Raw genomic sequence first — 24467 nt, 5'->3', positions numbered from 1 at the left:
TAACAGGAACAGTGAGGTTAATCGCTTGTATCACTGCAAAAATCATCCTCCTTCCCATTGAATTGGCTTTTCTGTTGTTCTATGGAGCATATTGGTATCTCTTGAGAAAGTTTTGTTTAAAAATGTGTATTACTGGTTTAGAACATGAAGTTACAGGACATAGCTAATTTTTAGCATGTATTATTTGAAAAGAGCAGAACCAAATCTTAATGTAACCACGTGGATGCCCAGTCTTAAGTTAATGGTTATGCTGGTGCTTTGCTGAGCAGTACTGAGCATTTTGTAGAAGCAGATGAAAAGTAAAAGAGTGCCCAGCATAGATGAACATTTGTAGCTTTCAGTAGGAAGTCCTGCAGGGGGTTTCAAATAAAGGGATGGATAGCAACATTAATGAGAATATCAGTTTTTCAATTTTTCAACTGCTTATTTCTTACTACACTCATAGTCCACAGAGTAAAACAACTGTACTTACAATTTTGGGGTGGTAGATATTTGCAAGCATAATTGGGTGTCCAAATATCCTTTAGCAATGCAAGCCAGGTAGTCTTTTAATTGACACCAATATGGCACATAAGGCTGGTGTTAAACTGTATCTTCTCCACTGAGGTTTGCAGGTAGTAAAAGGAGTTCTGGCTGAAGCCAGGTGGCAGGTATAACTCTCTATATGTACGTAAAATTATAGTAATTTGGCTTTTTATGACATTTTAGCTTTTAAAAATATTTTTTATAATGAATCTAATGGAAGTAAGCAAATATTATTTTAGTCTTATGAATAAGCTAAGGAAAAGGTTAAATGATTCATAATCCACCTTTTAAATAGTGTTAACTGAGCAACTTGAGCAAGGAAAAGATCAAAGAACTATTTTCAGAGTTCTCCAGACATGGCAGATTTACAGACCAAGATGCAACGTGCTGAAGTTAACATGTGCACATCAAGAAATGACTAATGGGATGCCAGTATCCTAATGTGATACCTTTTTTGATAATTTTAATGAAATTAACAGATGTTTTTCACTGCAAATAGTCTTACTTAAGACAGTTTACAAGTACAAGTCTGGAATATCAGGTGATAAGATGTGTCCTCCTGCTCTCGGTCTTATCTAGACTATCCCTAACAGATGCTTCTTTGAAAATATTCAGTGATTCAGATTCAGCACTTGTACCAGCTAGTCTTTGTCGATGGTTAATTATTTTCCTGAGACAAATATTTTCCTTTATTAAAATTCTGTTGCTCTGAACTATGCTATTTTTCTTTTTAATAGATAGGTTCTTTATGTATTAGAAGACAGATATCAAATTTCCTTGACTCTTTGCTTTCCTAGACTAAACAAATTCAATTCCTTCAGCCTGCCTTCAAGCTTGAGTCATCCTTTCTAAATTTTGAGTGGTTTGATGTGTTGTGGGTTTTTTTTTTCATTTTAGTTTTTTTTTTACCTTTTCCAGTCTCTGTCCAGTTAATTTATATATTTCTTAAGCTTCTGTTTTCAGGTACAGGTAGTGTATTTAGCAGTGCCAATAAAAATTACTACAGCAAGTGCCTCTCTAATTCATCATCTGTCCAACCCTCTAGTCGGGACACTTTATCTGCTGTATTTTAGGATATTTGTGTATCCTTTAGCATTTTGTTCAGGATTACAAAGTTCCTCTTCTAGCCCTGGCATTTTCCCGATAAATGCTTCTGTAATGGTCTCAGCCATGTATTACTCTCCTGTTTGCAGCAGCTGTAATGCAGTGCTATTGCACCGTTTGTGCCTGCCATTTGACTTCAAGAGCGTTAGGTTTCTCTGGCTGATGTGAATCAGACTCTGATCACCCGTCACTGAAAACGGTATGGTTTTGAAATTGGAGAATTGCTCTGGTATAAATCTGATGTGGAGCATACTATCACCAATGCTTTTGCTCTCAGAAAATAGAGATGCGCCTGTAATATTTCTGTACCGTACCGTGCAGACACAACATGGCTTTATGGCTACCTCCTAGACCCTATCACGGATAGGAGACTGGATAGGAGTCTAGGATAGGACTAGACTCCTATGGATAGGAGTCTTAACATATAAACCTAGTAGCTACGTAACCCGTATTTCTGAGGAGGAAAACTGTGTTCTGGGTCTCTTCATAGCTTGATTTATACTTATCTGAATTACTCGGTGTGCGTGTGTGAAAAGATTAGCGAACGGCAGTTCTGTTACAGATAACATCCAGTTTCCCGACTATCAGTCATGAACAGAACGTGTGCTTTAGCAGCAGGGCATAGCAGCTTGCTTAATCTTTTGGATGCAAAGGGTAAAAGGTCTTGCTTCTAACCTCTGCTGAGTCTGTGCCTTGCTTATGCACCTTTTCTGCCTCTGGAAAGGTCCATGAATCAATCTTCAGCTGACATTCCCGTCCCACCTTCAGCTTTTGGCTCCCGCAGCGACTGTGGCTGGGTATAGCACAGTAGCGTAGCAACAGCTTCAGAATACCAACCTGTATTGTCTAGGAAATTGTTACTGCACAGTGATTGCAGCAATAGCAAATACAATGTAAATATGTAGGTCATACTGAGAGAAAATTAAAATGGGATTTATTGACTTGTTTCTTTTTCTTACAGTTATCTTTTTTGTGACTCCCTCTTTGATGTTCTCAAAATAAAACTGTTATCCTAGCCTGGTTTGTTTGTTTGGTTAGTTTTTTTTCTTTTGAAACATCTCGGTTCCTTTTGTTACATTTTAGGAGAAGAAGATATTTGGATTTGTGGATTGATTACTTTTTTGCTGTCCTTGACAACTTATCTATGTAGCAGTACTGTCAGCTGTTAAATGGTTTCTGTCCAGTATAGAGGGATTTGTATTATTTTAAATTGTTTATTGTGGAAGTACCTAAAGAGCAGCTCTAATGAGGCTGATGTTTTACAAACACAAAGCAGTAGATAGTCCTTGCAAAGCAACTGGTAATGGTATATGTACATTATTTTGGAATCTGCAAGAGGAAAGCTGCTTTTCTGCTCTGCTTTTTGTTTTCTTTAGATATCAAAGGTTGGATTTGGCTCGCCTGACTTAAGGTGTGTCTGTTAAGTTATTAATTACATCTCTGCAGGATATCTAGGCTCCTTTTGCAGCAAAAAGCTATCTGAAGTAGCGCAATGGGATGTTAATTCATGTGGCCGAGTGTAGGCATCAACTGTAGGGTGAGGTTAGTTGTTCTGTAGACTCTATTGGTTGTATCGAGTTGTATCTAATTCCAACCATAGGCATCCAGTGCTGCTTTAGATGCCTTAAGGCTTCCCTCCTGGCCTCCAGCTATCTCTGCAGAAGGCCACAGGTCTCCCATAGGTCCTTTCTCATATATGTTTACAGATTTCCTCAGCTATCCTAGGGTCTCTCAAATGGTGCTGGATATCTAGGTTTAGGCAACTGAATCAAGCCATAAACTTTCACTGCGTACAATGGCATGGTCACTTGAAGTTAAATAAACTGAATGCCACCAGTGACAGTTTAAATACAAAGCCTGGATTACTAGATTAGACTAGATGCTAATTCTGTTAACGAGTATCTGGAAACAAACTCCAGACTGATTTACACCCCCCTGCAGGCTATTTAATTTTCCTTTTTCTTTCAGTGTCCACACTCAGCAACAGCTGAAGTGCAACAGTGAACAAACATTGCAATGTTGGACAGTTCAGCTGTTCATTTTAGCATCTTTCCAAGACTAAGAATGAGCACTTTCTTTAACTTAAGTCAACCTTTATCCTTTTCTGCCCTAACAGCAACCCCCATATAAGTTTCTTTCAACTATATCTGTTTTGTAGTTACTTTTTATTTTAGACACCATAGTAGAAGAGAAAAGCCAACTGAATTTACTAGGTTTGAATTCCTAGGTACCAGTTCAAACACAGCTTAAGATTTTAACTGTGAAAAGAGAATCTGCTTTGTTTCTTTGGGTCATAAGACCCTGTATTGGAGGGACATTTTCCACTGTTCTGCAACTGTATTTACTGGTCCATTAGAAGTATTTTCAGTGTTCTCTCATACACTGTGATTGTGGCTGAAAAGGAACACCTGAATATTTTTCTGTATTGGTGGCAATTTTTTAAATACTTAAAATGTTACGAACCTGTATGAAACTACCTTGTGTGGGGAAAAAAACAGGAGGTGGCATGTCACTCTCAAACAAGTCATTGATTTGTTATCTGCAGGTGTGATTTTTATATTTAGATCTCTAGCTGATCATTTTCATATCAATTAATGATACCATTATGGTTGACTTTTTACTGTTGATACATCTCTGATAATGTTGTAAGATGTCAGTGACCTTCATGAAGTTATAATGATACAATTAGGAATAGAGAAGTGAATTGGTTAGTGCACAGGTTTGGTTTCAGTACAGGCAAGCAGTGTTTGAAGCCAGGGTTTTGATTTGTGAGTTAATTGATTTTCTGTTGCAGCCTCCATGCAGTCACCTCAAAGCAGTCTACAAGTGTTGATGAATTAAAACTCAAGAACACATCTTCCGAGAGAACAACATTATTTTCCTACTTATGTATTTATAAAAAATGAGGCACAGAAAGGTAAAATTTTTTGCACACTCACCAAGATGATTTTTTGTGGTTCCTGGTAATCTGAAAAAAATTTCATGGAACTGGAGGTGACCTTTAGGGACATGAAATAGAGTCCTTTTCTGTCACAGACAGCCTCATCATATAATACATAATTCATAAACTGATCAAGGTCGATCTAAAAACTAAGTGGTCATTATTATTCATTTTGGAAATCTGTTTCAAAATGTCACTGCTCTGATAGTTTGACGCCTTACTCTAATTTCCAAATGATGTTTATTCATGTGCGGCTAATACATCTTCGTTCTTATGCCAGCATGGTCCATTAGCATTCATTCTTTTCATTTAGTGCTTTTTAAAATCAGTTTAGGCTTAGACATCCTCAGATGTTTTTGGGCTAGACCAGCCAATCCTTTTTGTCTCCATTTCCTCCAGTCGTCATAGTAATCCCCTTCTGCACATATCTTCTTTCCACAAAGGTGCCTTTTTTTTCACAGCTGCATCCTGTCTCAGGTTGCTTCTGCTTCTCTGGCTAGCCTGAGCAAGCAGCAAAAAAGATCCTTTTAATAACCTCCTGGTTTAAGATACCTACGATTGTTTAAGTAAACACATCATTCTGTTGGAGGTGAAATGTCCTGATATAAGCATGTTAGAGTCAGTCAGAAAAAGCTTCATTAATTTCTTTGTGCCTTTCACAGTTTTTCACTTATCCTGACACCTGTTTTCCTTTCAGCAACAATAATGTTTTTCTGCCACTGTTGTAAGGTTTCCTAGTCTGCCTGCAGAGCACCCGCAAGGCATAATTCCCACTGTCCCATTGGCGTTAAGAGTGCTCGCAGGTACTGGTCCTGAATCTTAAGTTCAGCAGCTTCAAAGGGCTTCTCTCTGGATCCTTCATTGACATTTAGATGGGGATGTTCACTTGTCTATGTTGCTGCTCTTTGGGAAATCTTAGTGTCTGAAGCTCAACACTATATGCCCATAGCTCGAGGACTGGTTGAGAAGCGAATGGAAGGAGTGGAAGCATTGCATCTGAATATACAGGTATTTAATCTGTCTTCTGAGCTCTGCTCACATGTGTTTGTACCATTTTTTGATTTATTTTAAAATGTATTTGATTACAAATCTGGCCAGCAGAAGTGTGTTATACTTGCCCCACAAAATGGATCATTTATACTTGCACTATAAATATGTGCATCCTTACCTGTAACACTGATACTTCGGTGGCTCCTCATTACAAGAGGGTCTCTGTTAGCCAGAAATGGCATGTGACTGGTTAGTGAGGTGTCTAAATAATACTGGCAAGTCCTCATTAAATAGGAATACCAGGAGAAATAATTTAAACTTACAAAGTTTTATTTCACAATGTCCCTAGAAATTTTTCCTGATTTTAATGTCTGTTAGCTATAACCTTTTCAGATAAGTACTGGAGAAAATAATTCAGGAATCCTGAATTTCATAGAGTAGAGTTGTTGACCTAAAAGTCTTTTTGTTTGTTTTATTGTTTTTATTAATATCACGCTGTGATTCAGGCATGGAAGGTAACCTTTCTTGTACATATTATGGGCTTTTTCACAGGCCATCAAGAAGGCCTGTTACGAATGAAGACTGCACTCATATCCCAGTTGTTTTAAAAAAAATTATCCAGGAGCTCAGTGCTGCAGCACGCTGAGTGCTCCGAAGCTTAGCCATAAAAAGTATAAAACACATGCCTAATGTTCTAGGATATAAAAAGTTTCATTCGCATTTTTCTCAATAATTTTAAATTAATAAAATTATGTTTCTACTTAAATACTTCACTGTTTTGGTAAAAGGAAGAATAGAAAACAGGACTTTTTTTTAAAAAGCTGATGAACCTTTAGAGAAGAATCAGTTTTTAAGTAAGAGGAAGTTCAATGGACAACACTAAAATGCTATCCTTTGCTTTATGAAGATAGAGAGGTTAACTAATTTAAAATGTTATCACATAGAGAAATCATAGATAAATTTAGATGTAAGGTATGAAACTATAAGAAACTAATTGCTATATTTTCATTTCATTACCTAATGTTTCAGTCTCTGTCATTTTGGGGACTAAAGAAAATTAAACTTGTCAGTTCAGATGAATATGATAAAGGGCTATAGGGCAAGGATTTTTAATTAAGTGATTCAATGTGGATCACAGTTAATATGCTGTCTGCTCAGTGGGTCTTGGTGAGATTTCAGGGATATTTCTAAATAGTACCATAGTCAGGCTGAAAATGTAAACCATGCTGAAATGAGTAAGAGTATTGCACTGATTCAGTGCAGACAGGACATTACTCAAGAGACTTTGATGCATACTCTGTACATGTAGTTTGAAGATTGTTTGGATTTGGGGATTCATCTGTGTAAAATTTATGAAGTCTGTTTTAATGATTGTCTGTCAGACAGAAAATTTCTTGAACATTGGTCTGAGCTGCTTGCTTTTCTCTTTTGTTTCCATGGTGGAATAGAAGCTGAATATGGAGAAGGAGTAATTCTTACTTTGGCTAGAAATGGCAGTTCACAAACTTTAGAGACAATCTGTTTGAATTAAACACCCAAGGACCCAATATAGACTGTCTTAAGGAATTCATCCAGTCTAAATTTCTTGGGAGGTCAGTCATTAAGTTATAGATCAACTAATGGGGAACTCTGGTCACTCTGAAACCTGACCAAATACCATCTGAGAGAGAGCAGCTTTCTCAGCTAGGGAAGTGATTCAGCTGCTGTAACATTTAAGAGGTCTGATCCTGTGAAAAGCAACTGCTGGAGGCTGAGCAGGATACCCCAGGGCATCTAACGTGGCCCTGGAGGTCTGTGTCTGAGCAGTCTAACCCCACCTTCAATATCTCAAAGCCTAAAGTTACTACAAGGTCATATTTCTGTGAAAAGATAGTGGACATTTGTCCAGTATATTTGTTTAGTACCAAAAATGTTATACACCATGTGGCCTATTTTGAAGAGACACCAGTCTTTCTTCCCTTTCTGTGGTGACCGCACGGGTTTGTAAATAATCAGCAATAAGTAGTTTCTCGTTACATAGTGCATAGTTACAAGGTGACATAAAAAAGAACACCTCTGTAAAAACGACACAGATTGTTTTTTATTTATATATCATACTGCAGGATTGCATGCTTTATTAGACTTTATGAGGCACTTTAAATTTACTTATTTTCACCAAATGTAGACAGGGTGCTTATCTGTTGAATCAGTAGCTTCTATATCTAACTGAATAGTCCTAACTATTCATGTACTTTGGTGTGCTAGCGCCTTGCTGTGTGTTAATGAGCCCGTATAACGAACAGCAGAAGTTCAGAGCAGCAAATTCACAGTCGTTTGGCTCCTCCCTGTGAGATTGCAGAGAATGAAGTTTGGACGGGAGCAGAGTTTCTTGCAGGCATCGGGCGCTGATTGGCCCTGGGCACCGCGGCTGATAACAGCTAAAAATAGCAGGGGTATAAAAGCCCAGCAAGCAGCACAGCTGCCCTGGCATTCCCTCCTCGACTGCCAGCGAGGGAGGAGATGGTGTTCTCCAAGTCCCTGCAAATATGTGACCAAAGAACATTCTGCTGCTTAATTCCACTTAACAATTAACCTGTCAAATAAAGGCACACACTGGACTCTCTGACTCATCGGGGAAGTAACCAAGTCCTACTTTAAACAAAAAAAAAGGCACAAACTGAGGGCCAGATTTTCCAAGCAGGTTTTCCGAGCAGAGTGTGACAGGTGGGCCAGTGGAATGTCTTTGGAAGTGTGCCTGCAGAGTATCTGTATTTTTATGTACAAGAATGTTGTATATATACTCACAAAATCACCCGTATAGGAAGCATACTCTGTGACAATGGAATTCTGAACACTTGGAAAAACAAATGTGTTTTTATTTGACAACGGTTTAATTAAGCTGGCATTGAGGAGTTCAGGAGTCTATTCTTAGCCTTGCTGTTGATTCCAGGGAAATCAGGCCACTTCCTCGCATTTCTGTTCCCTTTCAAGCTCTGCCTGTCTTCTGTTTTAAACTGTAGACTTTGGGGGAACAGTGACTTCAGTGGTAGATGGCATTGCAAGATAAACCTTTGGATTTCTGAAGCACTTTGGATCAATAAAGAAGGCAGACACCTGTGTTGAAGAGCTCCCCTTTTAAAGTCTGGCAAAAGTTACACTGAATTGAAAACAGGGTGTAATCAGGGAAAGCATTAGGAAGTCTTAAAAATAGGTGGCAGTATCAGCCCTATCAATAGTAAACTATTGCCTCATGTATTAATTCTGGTTGCTCTGAGTCCTCCTCTTTGATTTTATGAAGCTTTTCACTATGGAATTTGTATGGCTGGACTTCCTTTCAGTTTAGTTATAGTATTTTAATTTTTTTTCTGGTTTCTAATAAGATACTGCAAGGTTTATAATATCCTGCAAGACTGACAGATGACCTGGCTAACTTGCCTCCAGTTTTGATTCGATACACTTAATTTTCTGAAAAGGTCACTTATAACTACTTAGCCATTTTCCCTTTCATAAGAACATTCAATTACCTTTTAGTTTATTTTTTTAATTGAGAGATCTCTCATGGCAAACGAGATAATTGCAGAGGATGTTGGTCTGGTAGTTCCGTAGACTAAAGTCTTCTCTTTCTGTTCAGGAGACCCAGCATGAGCAGTTGTGGTGGAAACTGCCACACAGTGGCTTCCACCCAGTCGAGATAGAGCCGAGAGGAGTCAATCCTTACAGCACACCTACTTCACCCTTCTGAACTCTTTGCCTTTCCTCTCTGAAAGTCAATTTTCTGTGTTAACTTGTAGCCAAGAGATAATCTGAGAGTCTCTTATTGGTGCCATCCTCCGCAGGGGGATTTAGGCTTTCTCTCAACATCATGAGATACCTTTATATGTATTTATGAATTAGACTGGCATCAACCCTCACTTGCTGCATGGGTAGGAATGGGTAGAAATTGCTAATAATGAGTAAAGGGCTCTATATCTCATGAGCACTTTCCTAACTGATGGAGGTCTCCCAGGAAAACCTAGTCCGTTTTCTAGAGTTGTATCATAGTTGTCACCAAGGTCAGAGCAGCGAGACTGCAAAGGCAGCTCTGTGCTTTGACATGAGGTTGCTTCCAGGTATTGCAGCCGGTGACCAAGGGCCCACACCTTCCTTATGAAAGTTATACCTGCCACATGCACTATGTTCAGGAAAAGATGAAAAAATATTTGGAAAATCTTCCATTTAAGAGGAAAAGAATCTTACGTCTTTCTAGTTAGACTACCCAGTATTTCCAATTCTGACAGACTTAATTGAGACCCCATCACTATTCAGACTCTGTGCTCAGAGCTGAATTTCATGCTAAGATTTACTTTCAGTCTTAAGCTAAGATCTTCTTTAAGAATTGCCACCACCCTCTTTTCATTTAAAGATGTGGGATGCGGTCTCCGAAGTCCTAAAAACCTGCACATGGCAGTCACCTGTGAAAATCTACTAACTTGAAAGTGTAGTAGCAGCAGAGGCGTTCACATCTGTGCTTTACCACATTGCTCTGATTCATCCTGGTTGTCTGCATTAACTCTGCAGTGAAAAGGGTCCTCAAGCAAAGAAAAACTAAAATGAGATGTCACCAAGTCAGCGTCAGGTGCTTCAAGATGTTGAACTCTTACGTTGAAGAAAGAAGGGGAAGAAAAACCCAACAACCCACCATTCATTTAATAACAGCTTGAGGTGATGCACTAAGGAAAGTGAGCTTGTTCACTGGCAAACTTTATGGAAACTTTATCACAGAAGTACCAAAAGGTGAAATGAAAAATGAATGAAGGCAATTTTCTAAGGAGAATGGAAGAGTTCTACAGTTCACTGTAAGGCTCAAGGTCAGCCAGCTGCCTTAACCCAGGCATACAGCACTGCCATTGATGAGGTGGACCATAATGTATGCAGAGGTTAAACTTTGCTGCCGTAAAGATGTTGATCCCTGCTGTTTCATACTGAACAAGCGTGGGTTTATCAGGGAGCCAAAAGCCAGAAGCCCTTTTCTTAAGCCAAATAGTAACGTACACCACATAGGATCCTGTAATCTGTTGTGCAGATCCACGCACGTAACTTGCTGTGCAGGTACTTTATGGCCTCATCTGGCACAGCTAAATGTCACTGATGCCAACATTTGAACCCATGGGAGCTAGTCTGAGTCACGAGGAATTTCAAACTGAGTTGTTGAAGGCTTCATCTTTTAGAAATAATGTGCATCAGAGTACAGAATGTAATTTCTGCTTTCAGCCAAATTGTTTGCTAAACAACAGAGTGAAACACAGATGTATCCAATGGAATCAGCAGCAATTGTGCATGCTTTGGGCCTTATTTACTGGGGGGAATTGAAACGTAGCCTGAGATCTGCATGAGATGTACATGCCATTTTGAACACTTTCTGTAAATAATAATTCATAAATTGGGATTGGAGTAGTGTGTTTTGTGCTGGTCTTTTGCTTGGGGGGATTTAATCCTAGTTTGCCTGTACATGCTTCAATCTTAATTAATTTAGACTTAATTTATGACCAGAAGCATACCAAGAAATGAAGAGAAATCATCTAAATAGGGACTTGCACTAAGAACACTTGTAAATTAAGACAGGGATATGCGTTACTCTGTTGCAGAGTTGTAAGTAAAATCATGTAATTTTAGTTCTGTGACAGCAGTGAGTCAACAACAACGGGTACATCACACTTACCTGGTGTTATTTTTCTTCATAACACCTAACAGTATGGAGGATTTCTTTTGAAAAGCAAGGGCTGAGGATACCTACATTCCTCCTTTCATCAGCTACATTATCCATGTAGTCCACAGATTGGGACAATCTGTAATGCTCTCCATTGTATCCCCTACAAGAGTACTTTCCAGAGCAGTCTCAGTCCCATTTGGAAGTATCTTTTGTTTTTAATTGAAATGACAGGTTAGGAATGATAGTAAAATAAAGAAATAAACGGCTGCCCTCTAGAAGCCTCTTCTACTGAATGCAGTATTAGGGGATAATTTTGTACCTTTTAAGTGCCACTTCCCCATGAATGGTTAGCTGTGACTGTCTCAAAGCAAGTGCTGAGATAATTATCCATAATGAAATCCCTCTTCACATTGAACAGCAGTGGGTTTTTTTCTTGAAGTTTTTAATGCTTATTAATGTTACAACATAGTTGGATACTGCACCCATGTGAAATCATAATTATATATAAAAATAATTACATGGTTTTGGACTAGAACTTACTTTGCAAAACTCCTGTCTGAGTTGATTCTAGTGATCTACTGTTCTGTTAAACAGCTGAGTTTCATTCAGAGACCTTTAGAGCCAAAATAATGCATTTTCATAATAAGGTAAAGGAGAGCTGCTGTAACTCATGGCTATGACAGATTCATAATGTCTGGGGGATGGATGTAGAGCAAGCTATCTAAAATTTGCCAGTTAAGGGGAGTGCAAAGTTTTCTGGCATAAGTTTTGCCATCCCATCTGGTTTCTTGGGACATTCAGGCTGTACTCCTGTTGTATCAGTTGATGTCTTTTGTTCCATGCCCTTGAGTGTGGCACAAGTTATAAGAGGGAACAAAATCACAGTTCTTCCATCAAACCAACAGGTTTTGAGGCACTGTACACCTCTGGAGTTGAGGGAAAATATCTGCTCACCCAACCTCGGCATGAGGCTGATGAGAAGAGCTTTGTATATCCTGGCATGTCTTGTACATCTGGGAGGGGAACATACAGTCTGACCCCAAATATCTGAGACAAATCCCGTTTAATAGTGATGCATTGTAATTCAAATGGAAATTACAACTATTGAATTGATTCCTTGCATTTGTTAATTTGTTTAAACAAGTAGCATGTTGAAGCTACTAGCATGCAATAAATGCAGTTGCAAATTACCAGGAATTCAGAACTGTCCCCAGAAGATATATTTTCATAATCATATATTTCATATATTTTCAGACATGCTGGTTCACTACCTAGTTGCTGCTTAGTTGTGTTTTTTTAGGCAACTAAGCAGTTAAATAATTCCCAGGTAAAATCGTAGCCCCAAATACCATTTACTGCAGCTGCACCAAGATTTTACTTCTTTTCATCCATAATGGATGTTTATTCACAACATGAAAAACATTACTGGTGTCATATAAAGCTTGTAATGCCCTGCTCTCACAGACTGAGCTCGGTGGCAGCACCAAGCGAGCATCGGGGGATGGATGCGCTCTGGGCCCTGATCTTTCTTGGTAACTTAGCGGTCTGCTGGAGAACTCCACGATAGAATTACATTCTGGATGCTTGGCCTCTGATTCACCCCCTCAGGACAAATCTTTGCTGGAAGCAAAGCTTGGATCAGGCTTGTGAAAGCTGATAGTGCATCAGAGTTCACCTACAATAGAGGTCTTATGTGGAGACGTGGTGGTTCCTTTTCTGAAGCTGTCCTCTTCTTTTATTAATGGGATGAGGTGCTCATATTCATTTATATATCTAATAAACCTCAAACTATAATGACTTGGCTTATGAAGAGTTCATAGTTCAGTGTCTAATGTTCTTGTACGTAACTCAAAGCCTCTGCTACTTCTGACTTTTGAGAAAATGATAGGCCAAACTAAGCGACTCATTCTTTGCAGTAAAATGAGAGTGTACTAATTATTTATCAGTATCTTACTCTTAATTTGGCTGAAGAAAGAGCTGATTTCATAACACAAAACGGAGCCATGTAGACAATAATAACCATTATAGTCAAAAAGGTTCCACCCAGATGTAAGTGATAAGTCAGTTTTATATGACAGCAAAGCAGTAAATGCATGAATAGATTTCTGAAGTAGTACATATATATATATATATATATTTCCTCCTGCTCACTGCCTGCTACAATGTTTCTCTTAAATCAAGCTTTCAGAATCTATTTTAAAAAACACAGCATTTATATGAACAAGGACTCTGTTTTGCTTGGTCTTTTCTAGGGCTTCCATAGGGAGATATTTGAAAATCAGTTTTTTTGAGGTGAGCTGGGTTATTCTCTCTGTGGATACCTATTCCAGCACAGCTGGAATACCAGATGTATGGTATGCACATTACAGCTTCTGTAGCCTCTGAGCACCCCATATCAAGTCCTGGGGCAGGGGATGAGTGCAAGGTGGTGCCTCATGGGTGAAAGCAGGTGGGCAAGGGACCTTCCAGGGGCACTGCTGCCCAGAAGCATCTTGAACCAGATGGAGTCTGGCCCGTTCCTGCAGTAGTTTATATCTGGGTCAGGAAGGAAATGGCTTCAGGGCATCCTAGCTCCTTTTCTCTGTATTGCACAGTTTCCCTTCTGCTTTGCTGAGCCTCAGCGCAATAATCTTTGTCTTGCAAACTAATTATAATACGCCACTAAGCCCAGACAGTAATTGAGAAGGAAGAATTTAAATGTTTTGACACGTTGAGTCTCTACCGAAGTTGCTACATCTAGAGTTTAACTTTCAGAAGCGCAAGGCATGCACAGCTTCTGAAGTGGGAGATGACACATACATAGAAATCAGTCACTAAAGCCACAGATTTCTTTTACTGAATAATTACAGCGGGATTTGTCTGACCATTATAATGTCATTATCTGAATTTGTTACCCTGGGCTCCCTTTATTACCAGTGGAAAAAAGTAGGCACTTCTAGGTCACATTTTTTCATTCTAAAATAGACATCTAAATAGGTCACATGCATCACATCTTGTAAGTGCCGATATCTTGAATGCTGATTTTATTTAAATATTTTGGTTTAGCATTAGCAGTATTACCTCCTTACTCTTCTCATAGCTGGCAGTATTTTCTCTTCCAGTGCTGATATACGCGCTCCTGGGATATAAATTGTCCAAAGCACTTGCCTATATCAAAACAGCGTTTTCAATGAGGCTGGAGCTACAGGTAGCCTCAGTCAAGATGACCCACTTCCCGTTGTTTCCAGGAGCCCTCATTAAAGGGAAATTACGTCATCACATGAGGTGCTAAAGCAAAACAATTTTTCAGCAAAACCAAAAGCTTATAATCATGTGGTTGATAATATGTTATTTAGGGATGCATTTTAGAGATATGGTGACTACACTTATGTTTCTGGCAGACTTTCATAATTGTAATACATAATTACAGCACAAAGATTCTTTTTGCCACATGTAACTACACTTAGCCCGTGTCCTTGGAAGTTTGCCGGTAGGCCTAAGAATAATTATACTATAAATGTTTGGTAATTAATGTGCCTAGTCCAAAAATTACATATAAAAATTTGAAATCAAAGGAGTAATAACACTTAATTCTTTTATAGTTAACCTTCCAGTTATTTGAATGAGTGCTAATTAGATCTAAAAACCATAAGCACACTTTTACACTAATTATAATGTTGATTATGTTGTAACTACAGTTGCAACAGCATAATGAGATTTACTTGTTAACCATTTCAGTGCTTCATGGAGTGCACACGAAACAGCTGTCGTGGGAAATTCCCGTAAAGGTTACCCAAAGAGCCACGGAGATGCTGGCTGCTACTGCTCTGGACCTGTGTCAAGTGCCTAGAGGTCACGGGCGGGAATTAAAGATCATCACTAAAGCACACAGCTGAGAGCACTTTCAGGAAACATGAGTGTTTGATCATGTCAAAACCATACCCAAAAGGCTTCCCTGTGTCAGAAGGGGAAGGTGAAACTGCTCGTGTCTGGCAAAGCGAGCTGCCGACAGCCTGCGAGCCAGAGCTGCGGCGGTCCCGAAACAGGAGCAGAGGGCAGGGGGGGCAGAGGTGCAGGAAGGGGCTTCCCGAGGGCAGGAGGGCACGAAGTCCCTCCAGGCAATGATGGCAGCGAGGAGGAGGTCCCACCCGACCCCTCCGCCTTTGTCCGCTGTCCCCTCCCCTGCCAGCACTCCCTTCCTCCATGCCGTTTAGCTGTGTCAGGCCTTTCTGTCGTGTGCCACCTCTTGCTTAGGGTTGCTGTGTGGTGACCTCTGAGTCATGCAAGGAATGCAGGGCAAAGGAAGGGAGTATAGAAGACGGCAGTATGTCAATAGCAGGCTGAGGCCCTTGAAAGTTTTCTTCCATATGCCACCCCAGTGAATCATCACTCTCCTGTCCCCCCTCTACAACCAGCACCCCGAGGAACACACTGAGAAATAGTTATGGGACCCAAATATTTTATTTTCCCAGGGCCCTGAAGCTCTTTGTTCTCCTGCATAACCCCATCCCCATTCCTCTGCTCCTGAACTCTACCAGGAGTGGTGGCACCATGGGTGCTTTTCTCACCAAAGAATATTTGGTTTTGGCTTTTGTACCGCTTTGCACCACATACCCAGGCATTTCCGCCGAGGCAGAGCTCTGCTTTTCTGCATGCTCCTTGCACCAATGCAATAGCCAATGCACAGGGTGAAGAAATTAGGCACTTTTTTCCTTAGAAATAACAATATTAGGATTTTGAACAGCTAGAAGCAGGACAAGCACCCTTCAAAAAAGAAGGAAAAAGCGTCACTGTTGCTTAAAGCAAGGAAACCAGCCTGCTGCGGACCTTACTTCTTCCCCTGTCACTGGTGCTCCCGGCTGTAGAATAAGGGAGGGAACAACAGAAACGCTGAAAACGGGGAAGAGCAGAATTATTTGCTGAGAGACTGATCCTGCCGTAGGTACCAGGAGCTTGTCTCCTCCCCTGTGAGTTAACCCCACCCTCTTTTTTTATGCTCTGGGCTATTTTGGGCAGGCAGTGAGAACTGCAGCTCTGACAGATGAGGATACTGTACCAGAGCACAGCAGCACTTGTTGCTCTGAAGAACTACACAGCCGTAACAGGGACTGCTTCTCTGCTGCCTGCCTTTTTTTTATGACTATTATTTATTTATTAACCTGTAAACTTGTTTTCTCCGCTGGTTTCGAGCTTTATCATTACAAATGATGTTTTAAAAGCTTTGTGAGAGCTGTTTGGAAGGGAAACCTACCCACTGTGCAGTTGAAACATCCTTTTGCCACTTAATAGCAGGAGATCAGCTGGTAGCCTTGGGGGTGAAAAATGACAGACTCTGTTCCTGCGAATGGGGAAGGAAAGGACCCTGAAATTGAGCTCTTTGTGAAGGTAAGTTCCACTGTGAACTGGACACTGGTGTGACTTGGATCAGCTCGGCTTCTACTGAATAATCAAACTTTAATTTTCTGGCACTGAGTGGAAGCGGTGCTTTGATAGCCTGTTATCTCTTGCACACACGTTCACACTGCTTTCTTCTTCGTGACATTAGAATTAGGTAATGTTGTGGAGGGAGGGTCAGAGTTCCTGTATTTTACTGTTATTTGTCTCCTTGTGAGTTTGTCCTGTTATTCTTAGCCTGCTGCCTGCAATGTTCAGTCCCCTAACTTCAGACTTCAGGCTTTAGACTTTAGATTTTTCACTAAGAATCCTGACTTCCTTCTCCATTTTTGGGAAGAGAGCATGAAGAGCTGAGGGGTACCATGATTTGGTACTTCAGCAGAGGCTGTTTCAGAGGTCTGAAACACTAACGGGTCATAAAACAAAAAGAATTGAGATAAGCTGGCAGTCTTCTGATTATTTCCTACAATACTTTTTTTTTCCCTAAAAAAATGAAAACGAAATCAGTTTTTACTCTCAGTTTCCTCAGCCCGAAGCTCATTCTGATTTTATACAAGGGTAACTGAGAACAGAAACTGATTTAATGACAATATAGCAAAATAAGTACACCTGTTATATGGTAGGATTTCAAAATGTTTCAAATTGGGTATGACTGTTGGTCTTGGGCTATGAAAATCTTACCATTGAAATCAGTGACACAGTTCAAACCCATTAATTGGACCATTATGGGTTCAATGAACCCATAAACCCATTAATAACAACCTTATCAATAGCAAACTTCATGCAAACTCTGTCCTAGTGAAAAGCTCAGGTTTTTTGATGTTCAGAGCATGTTTCAAAGCCTCTACGTACGTCGAGGCTGAAATCCACTATGCCCATATAAAATGCAGGTGTTTGGTCTCTCTGAGCCTAAACCATCCCTGTAAGTCAATAGGATTATTATTAATATGCGGGAGTTACATCAGACCCTTTGCAAACAGAGTACTGAATGATTGGGAAAGCAAATTCCAACCCCTCCCTTCTGTCAAGTTGAGGGTATATAATTGGTTTGTTCTCCCTGATGAGTATTTTGGACTTTAAGTTGAAATGTCAGCAACATGCATGATGTGTACACATGGCCTCTTCACGCATCTTCCAAAACCAGTCAGTTCAGGTGCAGCCTTTCTGACTGAGCCAGCATCGAGGTCTTTTTCCCTAGCAAACAGATTTTACAAGAATTTCTGGTTCAAAGTGCCCAGTAGATCCTTTGTGCAGAGCTTAAGGTATTAAAATGGACCTGCATGGGCCCATGCATCCAGATACCTTTCCTCTTGCAAGTTGTTTCTACGAAAGTGAGTTTAATGGAGATGTCTGTGAGCTAAAAAATAAGTTAGTGGGATTGTTTGGCACTCAGTCCTCACAAGTGTATTTTGGAATGCAAACCTTTAGCTGCAGATTTGTTTTAGTGCCCACACTGTTTTATTGAGGCTGATACGGATGTTTGTGATATATGGTTCTTTGACTGCATCAGCTGTTAAAGTGAAGGTCATTGCCCAGATTCATTGTGTGAAGTTCTGGATCCAGAAGTTACTGGAAAAATTTGCACTGCATTCGATTGAGCCGTGCCATCACCTGAAGATTAATAACTCCAGAAAGAACATTTTTAGTAATGTGACTTCCTGCATAATGCATATTACAGAATTGCATAGAGACTCTCACATAAAACTCATAACTTGCAGAGCTGGAGCAAAAGAATTAATTGGTATCTTCCTGGAGACTTTCCATTTAGGATGAAAAATTGCAATTCTTGATGTTTTGGAAAGGTGCCATTTATTTAATTAAAAGTCTAAAAAGTTGTATAGTAAAGTATGTAACCAGAGTATTCAATTATACAGCTCAGAAGTTGAAAATAAAAAAGAGAAGAACATCCAAACAAGAGACGAGCTAAAAGTTGAAAAATAGGAGCATACAAGAGAAATACAAACAGGTGAAAACTTTTCTGGAGCATGAAATTTAAAAGAATAGGATATTAGTGAGGGGAGATAAACAGGAAGGCTGATCCAGGAGAGAATCTGCAAAGAAGGCACTTAACTCTGTTTTAAGGCTGGAAAGAAGAACAGAAAGGTGGCAACTTCTGGATGAGTACGAGATACTGGGACAAGTGGCAAATCTAAATATACTGGACCACACTTGAGGCAAGTTGTAATAGCAGGAGATGTTGGGGTCAATGAGCATTTCATCATTTGATTTTTGTGGAGCTAATACTTCACTCGAGGAAAAGAGTTCTGTCCTGCATCCTTGAATGAACACACAGCCAGAAAATGCAGAGATCAGTGAGAAAAATGTAGGGCAGTAGATGTGGCCTGGAGAAAACTGCATCTTCCACAGGCACAAATAATCCAGAAAGGGCTGTTTTTCACCAGCCATAGAGTCTCTAATAAAAGCAGTTTCTGTCTCAGGTTAAAAAAGGAAAGGTGTTACACAATTGCTCTATTTCCTTTTTCTATTTAACAACCAGGAGAGCAGGAGCCTTAGAAAGACAAGTAGAGAGATGATTGTAAACACAAGAGCCGTGCTGTAACCTAATGCAGGTTAGCTATCTCCTGAGCTATGCAGATAGGCTGGGCACCACCAGGACACAGCTAGCTCAACTGCTACGGCAGAGGCAGGTTAAGCGCCTTTCACACCTATTTGTTATCATCCCCAGTGATTTTACTCTTTTTCTAACGGTGCCCTAACCTGGATCTGCGAGATATTTTTCTGTGAAGGAATGTTTGTTCTTGCAAGATGCTTGATTGAGACTAAACGCCCCCAAATCTGGGGCAGGACCCAAGCAGACTGAGAACGGGCCGAGCTGAGGAGCGGTGAGGTCCGCCGGGGAGATGGTGCCACCTTAATCAGACCTGCAGTTTGTGCAAGCAGGCCTTTTGTGAACACTGAAAGTCTCCGGCAGCAATTCCCTCTCTAAACTTGTTTGACAAGGAATTGGAAGAGGCTGCCAGAGAAAAAGGCTTGATATACGGTAGTGCGAGACGCTGGCAGCAGCAGCTTCGAGGAAGTGAGCATCGGGAGGTAGCACTTGCTCTGTGCTTAACCCAGCTTGTTGTAACTCGGGTTAATTTTAATTCTTTGTGTGCTGGAGAAGCAAAGTGCTTCTGTATAAATGACACCTTGATGGAAGGTATATTTAGCTTTTTCTGGCAGTCTTGCACCTGTATACTTGAATATAATGACTAAACTGAAATGGTGCTTTTACATACGTATGGGAGGATGAGAGAACTTTTATGGCTTCTTTCTGTTTGCGGTGGAAACAGGTGTTTGGATGTACATTCCTTGCATTTGAGAATGAGAGTAGTGCCTAATATGAAGCAAGTTAATTTGAAGGGAGATATGTTGTATACATGGAAAACAAAACAGGATACAAACAAGACTTCAGAGTACAACTCTCTATTTGCATTGGTCAGGATGAGTGCAGTCTAGAAAGCAAACAAACCACAGGAATGGTCCAAAGTACATTTGATTTAAAAAATCTTCCTGCTTTAGAAATACTCTATAACAAGATATATATTAATCCATGTTTCTGACAATCTAAAGATGGTAGTATCATCACGGTAGTAGGAGAATGCGTAGTGAGCTGGCAGACAGTAATTTCTGCAAGGAGTCATTGTGGTATTGAGTGATTAATATTTTGGATATGTTCATCAGCTCAGGTGTGCAAGAGCTTTTCCTTAAAAGGTGTAAGGCTTTACTTCACAAAGTGTTCAACCGCAGTCATACCGAACACCCATCTAGAGAAAACATGAAAGTGTGTCGTGGTTTATCCCCAGCCAGCAGCTAAGCCCCACCCAGCCGCTCGCTCACTCCCCCCTGGTGGGATGGGGGAGAGAATCGGAAGGGTAAAAGTGAGGAAACTCGTGGGTTGAGATAAAGACAGGTTAATAGGGAAAGCAAAAGCCGCGCACGCCAGCAAAGCAAAACAAGGAATTCATTCACTCCTTCCCATGGGCAGGCAGGTGTTCAGCCATCTCCAGGAAAGCAGGGCTCCAGCACACATAACAGTTACTTGGGAAGACAAACGCCATCACTCCGAATGTCCCCCCCTTCCTTCTTCTTCCCCAGCTTTATGTGCTGAGCATGACGCCATATGGTATGGAATAGCCCTTTGGTCAGTTGGGGTCAGCTGTCCCAGCCGTGTCCCCTCCCAGCTTCTTGTGCCCCCCCAGCCTACTCGCTGGTGGGGTGAGGAGCAGAAAAGGCCTTGACTGTGTGTACGCACTGCTCAGCAGTGACAAAAACATCCCTGTGAAAACACTGTTTTCAGCACAAATCCAAAACATAGCCCCATCCTAGCTACTATGAAGAAAACTAACTCAAGCCCAGCCAAAACCAGTACATTCTCCACCCTTCATTCCATACCATTTACATCATGCTCAGGTCCCATACTATCCAATACATTCTCATTAACCACCACCACCCCCGCCCCCTTCCCATCCTTTGATATAATTCACAGATATTATTCCCTTAGTCTATGGACCACCCCTGTGAAATGTCTGTAAAATGTTCAGGGATGTCCACAAAATGTCCATTGAGTCAATTTAGTCCATGACCTTGGGCTCCATCTCTTACGGTGGTCACTCAGGACAGGAGAGGTGGTGTGTTGCGTGGAGTTACTGGGCACCAAAGCCAGCTCAGGTCAGGTCACTGCTGCACATGCGCTGCTTCTTGTAAGGCTTCTCCTCCATTGGTTCAGGTGGTTCCTGCTATAGTAATTCCTATCACATGCAACTCAAATTATGGGTTACAACAATTTAAAGGTATATCCATTACAATCTCCACCCCTGGTCCCTTTGGACCAGACCATTGGGTTTAACACTGCAATGAACTCCTCCCCTTGCCCCTGCAATGGCTTGGACTTGTCCACAGACTGCAGTCCCTTAGGGGTGTACCTGCTCCAAGTGGAGCCTTATCTGTGAGCTGCAACCTCCTCAGGGGTATACCTGCTGCGGCATAGACTCATCCACAGTCATTTTGAGGTGCACCTGTTCCAGCATGGCCTTCTCCATGGGCCACAATGCCTTCAGAGATGTACCTGCTCCAGCATGGTCTTACCCACAGCCACAGTCCCTTCAGAAGTAATCCTGCTCCAACATGGCCTTACCCATGGCTGCAGTCCCTCTAGGGGAATACCTGCTCTGTCATGGGCTTATCCATGGCCACACGCTTTGAGGTGCTCCTGCATGACCAGCACAGCCACTGATGCTTCAAGGTGTACCTGCTGCAGCATGGACTTATCCTTGGGCCACAGTCCATTCAGAGGTATACCTGCTGCGGCACAGACATAACCACGGCCACAGACACTTCAAGATGTACCTGCTCTGGTGTGGACTTATTCACGGCCATAGATGCTTCAGGGCGTCCTGCTCCTGTGTGGACTCATCCGAAGGTCACAGTCCCTTCGACTTGAGTTCACACTGGAGTTCCAGCCTGTCCAGTCCAGCAGCACAGAACCAGCAGCGATGCCCTGGCCATCTGCCAGCCCAGGCACATCGCCATTGCTGTTATCAACATGTTCCCAGGCACAGCAGAGTAAGATCCTCAGCAGTACAACAACACAGCAAGCAGCGAAAGCAAAAAGCAGCCACTAACGAGCACTAACGAGACTCTAATATACAGTAAGGCAAGCAAGGCCTATGGCAAGCACAGGAGCTTGTCAATTAATAGCTAAACATCAATAATAGCTATAAATTTGATCTAGCACATTCCAATCAAATCTGTCATTATCTTGAACCCTTTGAGCCCCATGTTGGGTGTCAAAAAGGACTGTCATGGTTTGACCCCAGCCAGCAGCTAAGCCCCACCCAGCCGCTTGCTCACTCCCCCCTGGTGGGATGGGGGAGGGAATCGGAAGAGTAAAAGTGAGAACACTCGTGGGTTGAGATAAAGACAGTTTAATAGGGAAAGCAAAAGCCGCGCATGCAAGCAAAGCAAAACAAGGAATTCATTCACTCCTTCCCATGGGCAGGCGGGTGTTCAGCCATCTCCAGGAAAGCAGGGCTCCATCATGGATAATGGTTACTTGGGAAGACAATGCCATCACTCCAAATGTCCCCCCCCCTTCCTTCTTCTTCCCCAGCTTTATATGCTGAGCATGACGCCATACGGTATGGAATAGCCCTTTGGTCAGTTGGGGTCAGCTGTCCCAGCCGTGTCCCCTCCCAACTTCTTGTGCCCCCCTCAGCCTACTCGCTGGTGGGGTGGGGTGAGGAGCAGAAAAGGCCTTGACTGTGTGTAAGCACTGCTCAGCGGTTACTAAAACATCCCTGAGTTATCAACACTGTCTTCAGCACAAATCCAAACATAGCCCCATCCGAGCTACTATGAAGAAAATTAACTTTATCCCAGCCAAAACCAGGACAAGGTGCTTGCAAATGTAAGAAACAACAGAGACCTCTCAAAGGTCTTGATTTTCCACACTCACTGATTCAGACATTGGACATATTCCCGTCTGCCAGCTGAAGGCATAAAGGCATAAAATGCACCGAACGCTCTCAGCCTGTTCCTCCCATTAGGAGCTGAGTGTTGTGCATGACCAGGCACAGTGACGGTGTATTTGCAATGTCTCAGGGATACCCTACCAGCCAAGGTACGGTTCAAGGACTAACAGTATCAAAGTATTTGTAGGGCCCCTTACGGTCATTTCTTGTTAGAGGATTATCACAAAGAGAAGAGGTGAGTCCTGGTACACTTATGGTCTCCTGGTGCAGCAAACAGACATGCAAGGAACCTGTGAACCCTTTGTCATTTCCAACAGTTTCATTTCAGAGAGTTTTAGGTGTGTATTAGGAGTATGTTTAAAAGCGATGGCAAGATTTGGCACCAAACTTACTATCCCTGAAGGAATCGGCCAGTCAGAGAGCCTGGCTGGCCAGGACCAAGCAGTCATCCTGCTGATTTAGTGTGCTCTGTCCAAAGCCCGGGAGTCGCTGCTGTTGGGAGGGTGTAGCTGCCCTTCTCTCCTTTGGACAGAATTATCCTGGAAATTATCCCAGGGAGGTGCAAGATTTTAATGCACTCTGGGATTTCTTTTTGTGCATTTTCTGTATTGTTTTGTTTTTGTTTTTTTTTTTTAAGTTTTCTCTGCTGATGGGTGATTTCAAACTAACCCTGGTTTGGATTTTGGTGAACTGCTGCACTGTAGCCTTAAAGGAAGATATGAATAAAAATGTTACTCCTGGTACAAACAATCATTCCCTGCTATTAAGGCTTTTGTGGTTTTAAGGTAAGAGAGTCACTCTGATAAGAACACCGATTTCAATTTCAGAATTTCAGGGTTATCAAAACCAATAATGGCTTTACAAACTGGGAGAGAGAACTTGACAGGAACCTTTTAACCCATTATAACAGTACAGTCTCTGTAATTTATTTGATTCACAGACTGCCCTTGAGAAGTATTTTGATGATGAGTAGAAATTACAATCAGATCTGGAAGGTACAAAGTTCATTTCTGTTTCTTGAGAGGTATGGGTATTTTACTGGGTATTATGAACTCAGCTTTTGGCTTCCATACAAAATTGTTCCTATGTTCAGTGGAACTTTCTAGGCAAGGAGGAAATAAAGAGAGAAAAACTCAAGGAAGAATAATGATACTGAAACATTTGGTTCAACCTGTCTGGTCCTCCAAGACCAACAATAACATTTTTTTGGATCCTTGGTCATGTGGTTGGCCAAGCCTTTCACGTTTCGAGAGACACGTAGCCACCCTACAAAGCAGACACATACAGTGAGCGCAGTGTCTGACGCTTCTCACCTGTCACCCTGGAAGTGCCATGAGCACGGGGTTTTATGGATCTTGCATTTTTCATCCATTCGGAGCTGTCAGGTGTAGAA

General features: G+C 41.3%; 1 protein-coding gene across 2 annotated transcripts in view; it reads left to right on the top strand.

The window, feature by feature from the left end:
* CLIC5 (chloride intracellular channel 5) overlaps positions 1-24467 on the top strand; it is an 87331-nt gene that overhangs the window by 13588 nt on the left and 49276 nt on the right. Inside the window, exon 1 of one of the 2 annotated variants that reach the window (XM_075497756.1) lies at positions 16250-16592. The exons of the other annotated variant lie outside the window; for it this stretch is intronic. Within the exon in view, the coding sequence (XP_075353871.1) occupies positions 16530-16592 (63 nt within the window). The 5' untranslated portion in view covers positions 16250-16529. Of the gene's footprint in view, positions 1-16249; positions 16593-24467 lie in introns of those variants that run through there. 2 annotated transcript variants of the gene reach the window in all.

The sequence above is a fragment of the Mycteria americana genome, chromosome 3, assembly GCF_035582795.1.
Source record: "Mycteria americana isolate JAX WOST 10 ecotype Jacksonville Zoo and Gardens chromosome 3, USCA_MyAme_1.0, whole genome shotgun sequence".
Classification (NCBI taxonomy): domain Eukaryota; kingdom Metazoa; phylum Chordata; class Aves; order Ciconiiformes; family Ciconiidae; genus Mycteria; species Mycteria americana.
This window is presented reverse-complemented; position numbering and strand designations above follow the sequence as displayed.